The sequence below is a fragment of the Anolis carolinensis genome, chromosome 2 (genome assembly GCF_035594765.1).
Source record: "Anolis carolinensis isolate JA03-04 chromosome 2, rAnoCar3.1.pri, whole genome shotgun sequence".
Taxonomy (NCBI): domain Eukaryota; kingdom Metazoa; phylum Chordata; class Lepidosauria; order Squamata; family Dactyloidae; genus Anolis; species Anolis carolinensis.
In genome coordinates this window covers 185,733,167-185,747,110 of record NC_085842.1, presented here as the reverse complement: position 1 = coordinate 185,747,110, position 13,944 = coordinate 185,733,167, and the positions used below count along the sequence as shown (strand labels likewise).

The window sequence follows — 13,944 nt, the reverse complement described above, 5'->3', positions numbered from 1 at the left end:
GACTCTGAACAAAGGATGCCCCCAGGCAGAAATAGCCAGGAGATGAACCTTTCCAATGCTAATTAAGGTGATTAACTGCAACATTCACACTAGCTTTCCAACTGACAAAGGGTTCTTCTCACACCCTGGACTTTCCACAGATATATATAAACCTTCCTTGCTTAGTTTCTCCATACCTCACAACCTCTGAAGATGCCTGCCATAGATGTGGGCGAAACGTCAGGAGAGAATACTTCTGGAACATGGCCATACAGCCCAGAAAACTTTCAACAACCTTCTGTAAAAATCCTGATATGCCCTCTCACACTGAAAATTGCAATAAAAGAACCTATTTTTTAAAGTTATTAAAGTGTTATTCATAACAGTGGCACCAAAGGAAGCATCAGTAAACTACTTCTGAATGTGTCTTTCCATAAAAATGAAACAATCGCAGCAACACCACCTAATCAAGTTTAAAAAATAAACACAAAATTAAACAACTGTGTATACTCAGTGTATAAGTTGATGAAAAAATTGACCCCAAAATCTGGGCCGATTTATTTATAACCTGGGAAGCACTGTCACCTCTGTTCTGACTGCAGTACAAGTCTGCCCAAGGCAGGAAAATAGAGGTAGCACCAGCTCTTTGACATTTTCACACCACAGGAGGAGAGTAGTGGGGTATTGTGCTTCTTTTAGCTTCTCTCAAGATGGACTATCAATAAGCTCTTGCCTAAGTCCATCCCTGGAGAACCTTAAAAAACCATCAACCCCCTTACTTTTGCTGCATCAAACACACTTTGGTGTTTCCCTGGTGATTAGAGAGGATAAGTAGAAAATGATAGAAACACTCTCTTTTCTTCACCACAGCAGCATCTCTAGCCCAGGTGGGAAAATAGTTATTACAATCCCATTTGAGGTCCCAATGCATAGTTTAAGAGGCTATGCTCTAGAGCAGTGGTTCTCAACCCGGGGTCCCCAGATGTTTATTGGCCTTCAACTCCCAGAAATCTTAACAGCTGGTAAACTGGCTGGGATTTCTAGGAGTTGCAGGCCAAAAACATCTGAGGACTCCAGTTTAAGAACCACTGTTCTAGAGACTAGGACACAGGGCAATGGATTCAAACTCCAGGTAAAGAGATTCCACCTAAACACTAGGAAGAATTTGCTGATAGTAAGAGCTATTTGACAATCCAGTGAAATCTTCTGGACTCTCCTTCTTTGGAGATTTTTAAGACTGAATGACTATCTGTTTTGCTTTGACCCAGTTTTTCTGAATGGCCTTTGTGGTCTCTTCCAATTCAATAACTCTATGATTTTATCGGGATCCTCTCTCCTCTGCAGGAGTCTACCGGATACCATGCAGCTGTGGACAAGTATACATAGGGACCACCAAACGCAGCGCCCAAACAAGAGTCAAAGAACATGAAAGGCACTGCAGACTAATTCAACCAGAGAAATCAGCCATAGCAGAGCATTTGATGAACCAGCCTGGACACAGAATACTATTTGAGAACACAAAAATGCTGGACCATTCTAACAACTATCATGTCAGACTACACAGAGAAGCCATTGAAATCCACAAGCATGCGGACAACTTCAACAGAAAGGAAGAAACCATGAAAATGAACAAAATCTGGCTACTAGTATTACAAAACTCCAAAATCAAAACAGTAGATGGGAACCAACACAATAATGACTTGACTGAACAAAGGATGCCCCCAGGCAAGGGACAAAACATTTCCAATGCCAATTAGGGTGATTAACTGAAACATTAATGCTGGCTCCCAGTGACAAAGAACTCTTGCCACACCTTGGACTATACACAGATATATATTCTTTGCTTTCCTTACTTAATTTATCCATACCTCACAACCTCTGAGGATGCCTGCCATAGATGTGGGCGAAACGTCAGGAGAGAATACTTCTGGAACATGGCCACACAGCCCGAAAGACATACAACAACCCTCTATGATTTTAGTTTGACCAAGTATTCTTGGCACAGATCTTGATGCAAGTTTTCCATCTCTGCTACTTCACACACAATGTCCATATCCACACTGTCAGCAACATCTTTTCACTCGGGCCCCTTCCACACAGCTGAATAAAATCCTAAATTTCTGCTTCAAACTGCAATATATGGCAGTGTGGAGTCAGATAAACCAGCTCAACGCAGATATTGTGGGATTTTCTGCCTTGATATTCTGGGTTATATGACTGTGTGGAAGGGCCCTCATATCAACTGTTCTGTAGTCCACTTGAATATCTGAGAATTGATAGTTGAAGATGCTTTAAAGACTCATCTTTGTTGCTGTTGTGTCAGCAAAACATGTCCTTATGAAAATATCAATTCTCAACTTTTGTTCTTATCCTTTTTTAAAGTTACATTTCAAGTGGGTAAAAACAAGCATTAAACATATGTGCTATTTTCAGCCCTGGCATTACTTCTAATCCCTCATTTTACCTTTTGTTGATGTATGCTTTTGTTTCTTTACTTTGGCGTTTAGTACTTGTTGTATAGTACATGGGGTATCTGCGGTCTGTTCTTCATTTTGAAATCTTGAGTGGACTTTTTTCACTACATGAGTAGCATTAAGGGCTAAACATAAGGAAAATGAGATACAGTATATTTTAATAAGGCTAAAGTACTCTGATAACACCCTATCTATCCGTCAAAGTATGTTAGTTTGTTGGTTGGTTGAACTGTTCATTTGTTTGATCCACAAAGGCTCCTACATGGCTTGAGGGATCTAGACCAAACATGGCTCACATAACCATAATGAACCAAATTAAAATACTGATGAGATATAAGGGTGACTGACAGAGGATGTTGGGAGTTGTAGACCTGATTGTTTCCTATCCATGAACAAAGGAGCAGCTCTCCTCCGAACTGTTGGATGGCTCAGCCTATTTGCCAGGCTGCATCTCCCAACATCCTTACATATCTTTGCTATGCAGGCTGGAGATAATGGAGAGTTGAAGTCCAACAAGGAGGAGGAGAGCTTTACATTGCAGCCCAGCCAGATTTGGGTCTGATGGGAGCTGAAATCCAGCCAGATGCAAGCCTGAATGGAATTAATCAGCCAGGTTGAGCCACTCAGATCTGGGGCTGATAGCAGTTGCAGCAAACCAGATGTGAGGCTGAGAGGAACTACTGTCTGCAAGATCTGGGGTTGATGAGAGCTGCTGGCCAGATCTGGGGCTGATGCGAGTTGCAACCTGACTAGGTCTGGGCCGATGGGATTTGCAGACCATCGTCTATACAATTTTATTAAAGGTCTCATTACACAGGTATCCATTTTTAAATGGAGAATTCATACAATTGAAAAGCAAACAATTACTACAGTATTTCTAATAAATAGCACTACAAAATCCCTAACCCAGACAATGCCAGATATATGTGCTAGTATTTATATAATTTTTTAAAGTTCTACAACACACCAAAGAAATCTTTCACATACTGCTTTCTTTTGCTTTTTTCAAAGAGAGTAAGGTGAACCTGTATGTTCCAGTGACTGAAAACTGGCTGCTGGAGTCAAAAGTATATCTACTTCTTCTGTTGAGACAGTAGAAATGTGTTGCTTAGAGGCCTCTGGCTGGCAATTGGCTACAGAGTTGTCTTCTTTTAGAAGGTTAAGTACCCTAAAAGGAAAGATGCCAAACATATTTAGATATCTCTCTTCAAAATACTACCTGATTCAGCTCTGTTACTGGAGCCCCATGGCAAAGTCGGATAGAGAGGCTCCATGACACAGAGCGACATCCTGGCAATTTCTTGTTTGGACTACTGTAATTACAACAATGTGTTTTGCATAGAGCTGTCCTTGAAATTAGAAATGGAACAAACTGGGATTGCAAGGATACTACAAATTACACAGACTTAAAAAATAATTCACAGTTCTATTTAGACTGAAATAATATTCCATTAATATATTTTGAAAAATTAATGTTGCTGTTTATATCACTTGACCATTTCAAATTCATCCAATTTAGGGTATAAGAGTGAGTGATAATGACAAAATAAAACATAGGATAAAAGCACTATGACAACCGCTTTGAGTCCCCCCAGGGGTGAAAAAAGCGGTATATAAATGCAATAAATAAATAAATAAATAAATTTCTTAACAGTTTCTATAACCAAGGACTTGAAAAGCGCAATGCTTTAAGATGTCCCTTGTCTAAAATCTGGAAATCCCAGTAAGCCACCCACCAGTGTGAAAAATTCAAGAGATGTTACACCGTTTCAGCATCATAAACTCAACTATAGGCCCTGAATCTGTTCACATGTAAGACCAAATGTCCCATTAATCAGGGCGGGAAAACTGAAATGCTGAGGCCACATTAGCTCCATAGGATACCTTGGACCTCTCAAATGTCCAATAGAAGGCTTGGGGGGGGGATCACTGTATTTACATTCAATCTGGACTGTTTTAGTAGAAACCACATCTTCTTTTTAAAGAAGGCATCTCCTGGGTCTAAAATGTCCCAGAATAGGCAAAAACATGGCAAAAATGCCCCATATCCCCTAGAAATCAGTGAGTGCAAAACATATTGTTGCAAATAGACACACACATGCAAACACACAATCTCTGGAGGGATCTGGGGACCAGAAAAATTATCCTAATAGTTGAATATTGCCCACTCTGACACATAAAAGGATAGCAGTAAAAAGATTACCAGATGATGTGCTATCTCAGACTATTTAGACAAGGTATAAGAGACATATGGAGATAGATAAGAGATAGACTAACCTTTTTGTGTCAATATTGGATCTTGTATTCAAATACACACCACCCTCACTATTTGTGTTGCACACAAAAGAACATTCTTCTTTTTCATTGAGAGCCTTCCAGGAGAAGGGGGAGGAGGGAGAAGTAGAGGGAGATAATAGACATTGTAAGGAGCCAATTTCAACCAATATACTTTTATGCTTTCCAAATTGAAAAAATGCTCTGAACTGACAACTAGGGAACACATATGGTGCAAGCACAGCTAAAGGAAGCACTGTTTTCTACTTCTGGTCATTGGGCAACAGGGGAAAAATTCCCAATTGCCCAATACTGGAAAGAGAAAGTTCTCCTGAGTGCCAGAGCTTTTTAAAACATCCAATTTGCTCTGTGGCTTAACAAAATAACAACTTTACAACAAAAATTATTTCTTGTGACATTATAGGAGAAAATTCATTCCGATTAGCCTCAAAATGGTCTAAATTTGCCAAAGCATATTCTGTGTTGGGGACAGGATGGGGAGGTGAAGCAGCAGGTGGAGATTTTTTCCTCTCTGCTCACAACCAGAAATCTAATACACCTATTTATCTTTCCTTTGGAGTTTGAACCTAAGAAACAGAATCATGTCATAATTCTCCATTGTATCTGCCAAAGACCAAAACTATCCATCTTGGGATCGCTCTCTGGAATGAAATTTGTAGCAGATCCAAGGAAAAAGATGTCTATTATTAAGCCAGAAGCCATAATGATTTACAGTAGAATCTCACTTATCCAACACTCGCTTATCCAACGTTCTGGATTATCCAACACATTTTTGTAGTCAATGTTTTCAATATATCATGATATTTTGGTGCTAAATTCGTAAATATAGTAATTACTACATAGCATTACTGTGTATTGAACTACTTTTTCTGTCAAATTTGTTGTATAACATGATGTTTTGGTGCTTAATTTGTAAAATCATAACCTAATTTGGTGTTTAATAGGCTTTTCCTTAATCTCTTCTTATTATCCAACATATTCACTTATCCAACGTTCTGCCGGCCCGTTTACGTTGGATAAGTGAGACTCTACTGTACTTAGAGAAGTCAACAAGACATTGTCATAGCTTTTTAGAAACCAATACTGAGCTAATTCATTATATTAAACTGGAATACAATTTCATCACGCACAGGGGCTAAAGGATTACACGCAATTTTAGATAATCGTAGACATTTTTGATTATGCATCATAACAACCTTGAGTAACCCATTTATTATCTAAAAGAATCTGACAGTACCAGCTGTCCCTTTTGATTTGTCACTGATGAAGTCAGAATTATAGGACAGTGTAGTTCCAGCCTTTGTCTGCACACATCCTCTTTCTACGGGCATATGTGCTGCCATTTCAGTCACACTTCCCTAGCATTGCTGACATTCTATAACACCATCGAAGAACACACACTGTAGAACACAAACTTTTGATCTATTTTTGTTTAATGAATACTTAATACAGAAAACAGATTACCTGGGGATCCATGACAGACTCACTAAGGATGGAGAGCTGCGTGGGAAGATCACACTTTTGTACGATAAGATCTTCTGAGGATTCCACATCATGATCAGGCGCTACTGTCACATTGGGAAAACCTAGAGTAGGATTATAGAAGACCAGAAGGCTGCATAACAACAGGCAAAAGAAAGAACCATTCAAATTTTGTAAGTCAGAGCTTCTTAAGCTTCTTCAACTGGCAACCTCTTTTTACCTGAGAAATGTTTATGCTCGGGCTGTGGCGCAGACTGGAGAGCAGCTGCAATCAATCACTGCAATGAATCACTCTGACCAGGAGGTCATGAGTTCGAGGCCCGGCTCGGAGCCTATGTTTGTTTGTCTTTGTTCTATGTTAAAAGGCATTGAATGTTTGCCTATATGTGTAATGTGATCTGCCCTGAGTCCCCTTCGGGGTGAGAAGGGCGGAATATAAATGCTGTAAATAAATAAATAAATAAACCCCAATGGATGGAGAGGGGAAGGAAAAAGAGGCATGTGAAAAAGAAAGAATGGCAAAGAAAAGAGAGAGAAAAAAATGGCAGAAAGAGATGAGGGGGAGAGAAAGAAAGGAAAGCAGAGATGTGTATGACAGAGAGAGAAAGGAAGGCAACCCCAACATACAGTTATGGCAACCCCATTTGGGATCACGTCCCAGAGTCCCCAAGTCACAGAAACAGTAACGGATGTTATTCCTATTCTGTTGTATCAGGATAACAGAAAAGCAGCTCTTGGCTGTGTGATACTCAACACAAGAGAGGCCTGTTGGACAGAAAGAAGTAACATCATTGTGACACCTCAAAGACTAACAATTAAGTAGTGACCTCTAAACACAAACAGCATTTATCAAGAAGAATTGTGGTATAAGGTGGGAGAGAAAGAAAAGCACATCACACAGATAGAGATCCATAAAGGCAAGATGATGTTATATGTATACATGAGAGAAGCAGATAATAGATACAGATTGGCAAAATTAGAATCTTCATATAATCACTGCTGGGAGGAGCTCCATGACATGCAGGAATAAACAACTCTTCCTAAAGATGGCAGCCTAACCTGTTTAAAGACCTCCACAGGGGAATGCATCACCCTTTTAAGCAGTCTATTTCACTGCTGAACAACCTGTTGCCTAGCATTCTGTTTCTTGGAAGCCTGAAAGCAGGATACAAAGGCAACAACAGCATAATGACTCTGAACCTGTACATTAAATACGACCACCATGCTAGCGGTAACCACTAACAGATAATTTCCATGATTTTATCCTTGCTCCTTTGAAAGTCATATGTTGTGGCAGCAAACTCTATATAATAATAATACCAGATGTTCAGAAATACTCTATTTTGTCTATTCTGAATATCTCTTCAATAACATTTAGATGAACTTGTGCTGCAAATTAATGAAAAAAAGTTTTTGTTCATTTTTCTTTATCATTTTATAAGCCTCATGGTCATATCTCCCACTGTCATCTTTTTCATAATACTACAGCTTTTCTCCATAGGGAAAGTGTACTGCTCCAAGATTTGCTCACTGAATTGTGCATGCAGGAGAAGTAGTTTGGTGCATAAGAACGTATAAACCAGAGATTTCTGGTACAGTCCTAGGACCACAGTTATATCATCTGATTGCTTTCAAAGCTTTGCCCCATTATCATCACATTAAGAGACACAAACCTAGTGTTTTTAAGTATAATTTCCATGTTCCAATTCCCAAATAAAATCAACAGTGTGAGTTCTAATTCACTTTATCACGTAGTAAAAATTCACCTAAATGCCAGTGAGGGGCATCTCCAAACAGGTCTTTCACCACAGCCATGGCTTGATCAGATCCCTCCAAGACATCATGAAGCTGGTACTGATCAGAGATAATCTAAAATAGATTACAGAAACCAAACATATTGCAGGCTTTATGCACTGTGATCTCAGTAAAAAACAGAAAAAATTGCAACTATAATTAATATAAATACAGATACTCACATACCTGCAAAAGTTCTCTTCCTACCATCACTACTGGTAGCAAAGACAATTTGCAAGCATCAGTAAAATGCTCCTTTTCTACCATTTTCTTCCTATTACTTTAGCAACTGTGTTCAGCATGCACAGATAGTACCCAGAAGCAGATTATGATATCTCCTTTACAGGTGGAACCTGTAAAGAGGTGAATGGGTTGCATCAACCCTTGTGGATGGCCACATTCTCCGCCACACACACACCCAACCAAAAAAGAAATCGCGTTTTGGTTCCCAAATGCCCTCTAAGCAGAAATTTTGCCAATTTGGGGAAAGGGAAGACATTTTCGCTGCAAGAAACACTCCTTCTACACCTGGACATAACTGGAAAGAGACTTCCAAGATGTTTAGGGACAAAAAAAGACTTTTGCAATTTCAAGGCAGAGAAAAAAATGCAGTTCTCCAGGAAGGTTTGCACAGGGAAATTGCAAACAGGAACAACTGTGAAAGCATAGCTTCTACCACCTTTTAATATAGGTGGGCAGTTGCGAGAGGGTGGGAGCTGCCTTATCCCTCCTAGAGAATTTGGAACCCACCCCCCACCCCCAGCAAACACATACACAGTTTGCCTCCAAATGCCCTCTAGGGACAAGAGAGGGCACTTTCACCATTTTTAACAGAAAGTATACGCTTTTTCCTGGGGATGAGTTGTTTTTTTAATACCTTTCTTAAGCCTAAATTGTTTCAGAGTGGGCCCACTCTGTGGTGGCAATGTCCCCACAAATCCTAGAGGCTATCTGGGGGAAAAACATTTCCCCCCTCAACATTAGGGACTGCACTTGCCCACTGCTGTTCTAGAAGCCATTGAGGTGTAGTTCTCATCAGACCTAGCAAGCATAGCTAACGGCAGAAATGTTAGAAGTTGTATGCTAATAACATCTGGAGGAAAAACACTTCATCCACACATGATTGATGAGCACTATTCATGATATTCTATTACTGGCCTAGAGAGAGTGATACCATCAAGCATAGGTTACCATGGCATAGGTTGCATTTTTGGAGAAATGCTGATAGGAAAAAAGATATGCGTAAATTAAAACAAAATATATTGTATATATTTGTGAATTATGATATGGGGAAACTTCTAAAACTGTTTCTTACTGCTCTCATCAAATCCAACTTCTTTTTCTCTACAGATTGTGGTGCTCTTGGCCGTAGCTTGTTCCGTGTGTTCTCCAAAGATTTTTCTTGAAGTTCTAAGTGGGCGAGGGCTCTGTTCTTTGACTTGTGCATCTCATGTCTTATTGCCTGGATAAAAAAGGAAGTTTTTTCCTTAGACTTTAATGAACAAATAAACGTAATAGATGTGTTCCTGTCGGTATAAATGTCATATACCAGATATTACAATACAACCAAGCATAAGGGTCACTAGCCTTGTGGAATCCACTAAGGCAAAAGTTCTATTCAGGTTTGCCATCCATAAATATAAGAGTTAATTTACCTCTTTCTGGCATTACTGAAAAATAAATGTAGTTTTTAATAAAAGTGAAGGGCATCCCAACAATGAACTTATGCTTATGAAATACATAGCATACCTACAGTGTATATCAGGCCTTCACAACCACAGCCCTCCAGCTGTTTTGACTCCAACTCCCAGAAGCTCGAGCCAGCTTGTCCAGTGGCTAGGAATTCTGGGAATTGGAGGCCAAAACAGCTGTAGGGCCACAGGTTGTGTAGACCTGGTCTAGAGGAAGGCCATTCATGATCATAAAAGGTACCGTAAGCTAGGATTTGCTTTGATTGATTCCCAACATGAATTACATCATAATTGTAACATGCCTGCTTTGCTACCAACTCTGACAATATTAATGATGGACTGAAATGTGATGGGGTGGTGAGCATATGGCTGTGGGTGCTAATCTAAATATACTTGCCGTTTACTTTATCCTTCCTGATTCTTTTAATCAGTCAAATTCCAGTGTGTGGCAGAAAAGGTAAGGGGTGGGAGTACAGGTTCCTCCACTTACATATTCCTTTAGTTTAAAAGCTGGATCCCACCGTCTATCTATACACATAATAAAAGTGAAAATCTATATGTGTATATGTGGCACAGGTGTCAGCTCACATAGACAGCCTCCAGTCTCCACAAATAGACTATAGTTCCCAGTGCTGAGGAGCCACCAAGTCACTCTCTCCCAGGACATTGCAGGTTACAGTGAGCACATCCCAGTGTTCCTTTCTCTTGCCATTTGCATGACCCTACCCACTGCCTCTCCCTTAACCCTTTCCTACCCTTTCCTATGGCATACAGCAAACAGAGGAATTGATCAGCAACTGAACATATTAGAAAGACATGTTTGGGGAGAATTCACCATGATTTATAGGAATTGTAGGGACTGGGATGTATAGTTCACCTGCAAGCTAAGAGCACTCTGAATCTCATCAACAATGGACCTGGAACTTTCTTGGCGCACAGAGCCAACATGGCCAGATTTGCACACTGGTGAGGTTTGGGGGTGATTGACCTTGAAATCAAGAAGTTATAGTTCACCCATATTCAGAGAACACTGAACCCATCTGATGACGGATCTGGACCAAACTTGGCACACAAATTCAACATGGCCAACTGGGAATACTGGAAGAGTTTTCGGACGATTGACCCATAATTTCAGGAATTGTATTTCACCCACATCCATTGCATTTTCTAATGGGAGCATTCATTAAGAACAACATGAAAGGTTGAGGTTTTTTTTACTAAGATATAGCCTAACATATGACCAAACTGATATTACCTAACATCCAAAAACAAAGTAGGCCCTTTTCAAATAACCTGGGCATCACCAGGTATCCAAGCTAGTATTTTATATAAGTGAACCAGATCCAGAACTAAACAATATAGAATCTGTATTGGCCTTTGGGCAATACAAATATAGAGTTAGTTGCCAAAAAAATTGAAAAATGAGTTATAGGTGGCAGCACACTGTTGGCTTGGAGTAGAATATTATGTACAGGTCAAAACTATCAAAATGTATCAAATTATGTCGGTAGAGGGATGGTAAAATTGCATTTATAGCAAAAGAATGCATATTCTCAGCAAGTTTTTTTAAATTCCTGTAACATTTGTTCAAATTAATTTGGTACCACAAATTGCCTCATTATAGTACATCAAAGATAAACTGCCATCTTACAATGTCCTCAGGAGTTGCCCGAAGTACACTGAGATCATGGATAGTGCTCTGCAATAAAATATATCAAGTGTAAGAACAGAAAGTGAAAATGATTCGAACAAACATCTTTTTTAATCAACTATATTTCTCTGATTCTAAGACAGACATTTCCCCCCTCCATATCAACATCTTTAAAAATGAGGTGCATCTTACAATCAGTTTTGAATGTATCTGCACTTTGCAAATGGCACTACAATTTATGTTTTATGCAGAAATCCTGGGTCCAAGTTTTACCATTATCACACCAGTCTGCACTCACTATTCCACTGCTGAAGTGTGCAGCTACTGTAATATCATAATAGTGGAACTCATTCAGAAATACATTGCTGGTGGTTGTTGCTCATCACATGCAGTGATGCTGACCTGTGCACTAAGCAATGTGGGAGAGGGGGAAAGAGAAATTGTCACCCCCTGTCCCCCTCCCTACCTCAATTGATCCCAATGGTCACCACTAATGCACCCAGTGTCTTGTTGACTTCTCTAAGTACAGTAGAGTCTCACTTATCCAACGTAAACGGGCCGGCAGAATGTTGGATAAGTGAATATGTTGGATAATAAGAAGAGATTAAGGAAAAGCCTATTAAACATCAAATTAGGTTATGATTTTACAAATTAAGCACCAAAACATCATGTTATACAACAAATTTGACAGAAAAAGTAATTCAATATGCAGTAATGTTATGTTGTAATTACTGTATTTACAAATTTAGCACCAAAATATCACGATATATTAAAGCATTGACTACAAAAATGGCTTGGATAATCCAGAGGCTTGGATAAGCGAGGCTTGGATAAGTGAGACTCTACTGTATATACTTTACATGTTTTAATTGGTCCCTACCAGTTGTTAGGAATTGTGGAAGTTGAAGTCCAAAACACCTGGAGTGCCAAAGTTTGCCCATGCCTGATCCAGACACTATATTCCTATTTAAGCAGCCCAAAATCTCATTAGCTTTTTTAGCCGCTGCATCACATTGTTGGCTCGTGTTTAACTTGCACTCTTGTAGTTTAGTGAGACCCAAGACCCCTCTGGCTGAACATTTTAGAAGCCCCTTCCTCTAGACCAGTGGTTCTCACCCTTTGGGTCCCCAGATGTTTTTGGCCTATGACTCCCAGAAATTCTAGACAGCTATTAGAATTTCTGGGAGTTGAAGGCCAAAACACAGGGTGAGAACCACTGCTCTAAAATAATGTTTCTCAAACTCTGCTCCAGGTATTTTGGACTTCAGCTCCCAGAAATCCCAGCTAGATTTCCGGCTGTTAGGAATTGTGGGAGCTGAAGTCCAAAACACCTGGAGGAGCATTTTGAGAAACTCTGCTCTAAACTCCATGTCCCAGGATTCTGCAGGAAGGAGGCAGCCACGGGGTGTCCGATGGGATGCATACTCTTCAAGCTCTAGTGTAGAGGTTCCCAAAGCAAGGCCCTCCCGTGTCATTTACCCGTCCCTCGCCCTAAACTTAGACTTAGGATCGCCCTCAGTCATGGAAAGAAAGGAGTGAATGAGGCCCGGCGCTTACATCCCACTCCTGCCTGGGCGCGGGCTTCCTTCGCTCGGCCTTGGACGGTTTCCGAGCGCTTCCCGCTGGGAAGCGGCTTCTCCTCCGCAGAGACATGGCGCTCCGGTTCCGCAGAGCAGAGCAAAAGAAGGCGGCTGCCTCTGGACTCGAAAGTGCCGCCGCGCCGCCCGGCTGCCAATCTCTGGCGGCCGCGCGCGCGCGTTGCCACGGAAACCCCGCCTCGCGAAGGGGGCAGGGCTAAGACTCGAAATGAGCGTGCCCCGCCTCGCGGGCGGAAGGAAAGAGGAGCGGTGTGGCCAGGTCTCGCGGGGAGACAGATGGGAGGGCGTGACATTGTCTTTCCACACACATTTTTAGCCGCGTGACACGGGAGGAGGCTGTGTGTAATGTGCAGCTTCCCATGTTTGCACCATTCCTTAGAAGCATTGGAACACCTTCTAATATTAAGACAGTAAATAAAGAACAACACTCAGAAGACAGGGGAATTCCAGACAGGAAACAATCAGGGCAAGCTAACACCTCCGAACAGAAGATCCCCCAGGCAGGAAGCAGCCACGCTTTGAAGCTGGAAGGCTATTCAATACTAATCAAGGTTGCCAATTGCAACATTCACACTTTCCTCCAACAGACAAGAGTTCTTTCTCCCACCCTGGACATTCCACAGATATATAAACCCCACTTGCCTACTTTCCAACAGACCCCACAACCTCTAAGGATGCCTGCCATAGATGTGGGCTAAACATCAGGAAAGAATGCTTCTGGAACATTGCACACAGCCCAGAAAACTCACAGCAACCCAGTGATTCTGGCCATGAAAGTCTTCAACACATTGAACACCTTCCTCCCCTCTTACTCGGTAGTTAGGTAATACAGTAGAGTCTCACTTATCCAAGCTAAACGGGCCGGCAGAAGCTTGGATAAGCGAATATCTTGGATAATAAGGAGGGATTAAGGAAAAGCCTATTAAACGTCAAATTAGGTTATGATTTTACAAATTAAGCACCAAAACATCATGTTATAC

General features: G+C 40.8%; 1 protein-coding gene across 6 annotated transcripts in view; it reads right to left on the bottom strand.

Moving 5' to 3' along the window:
- The window catches only part of spice1 (spindle and centriole associated protein 1), a 39,116-nt gene extending 25,936 nt beyond the window's left edge, over nucleotides 1-13,180 (bottom strand). For 3 of the 6 annotated variants that reach the window (XR_001730904.2, XM_062971316.1, XM_062971317.1), the window contains exons 1-8: nucleotides 12,924-13,180; nucleotides 11,367-11,414; nucleotides 9,340-9,486; nucleotides 7,997-8,099; nucleotides 6,213-6,334; nucleotides 4,731-4,825; nucleotides 3,479-3,621; nucleotides 2,444-2,578 (exon numbers count right to left, since the gene is read on the bottom strand). Coding sequence is in view for 5 of the 6 variants with exons in the window: in XM_062971316.1 (XP_062827386.1) it covers nucleotides 2,444-2,578; nucleotides 3,479-3,621; nucleotides 4,731-4,825; nucleotides 6,213-6,334; nucleotides 7,997-8,099; nucleotides 9,340-9,486; nucleotides 11,367-11,414; nucleotides 12,924-13,019 (889 nt within the window). In the remaining variant the exon portion in view is untranslated. The remainder of the gene's footprint in view (nucleotides 1-2,443; nucleotides 2,579-3,478; nucleotides 3,622-4,730; nucleotides 4,826-6,212; nucleotides 6,335-7,996; nucleotides 8,100-9,339; nucleotides 9,487-11,366; nucleotides 11,415-12,923) is intronic. The other 3 variants (XM_008120466.3, XM_008120467.3, XM_062971315.1) reach the window with 2 other exon arrangements.
- Between the last annotated feature and the right edge of the window lie 764 nt (nucleotides 13,181-13,944).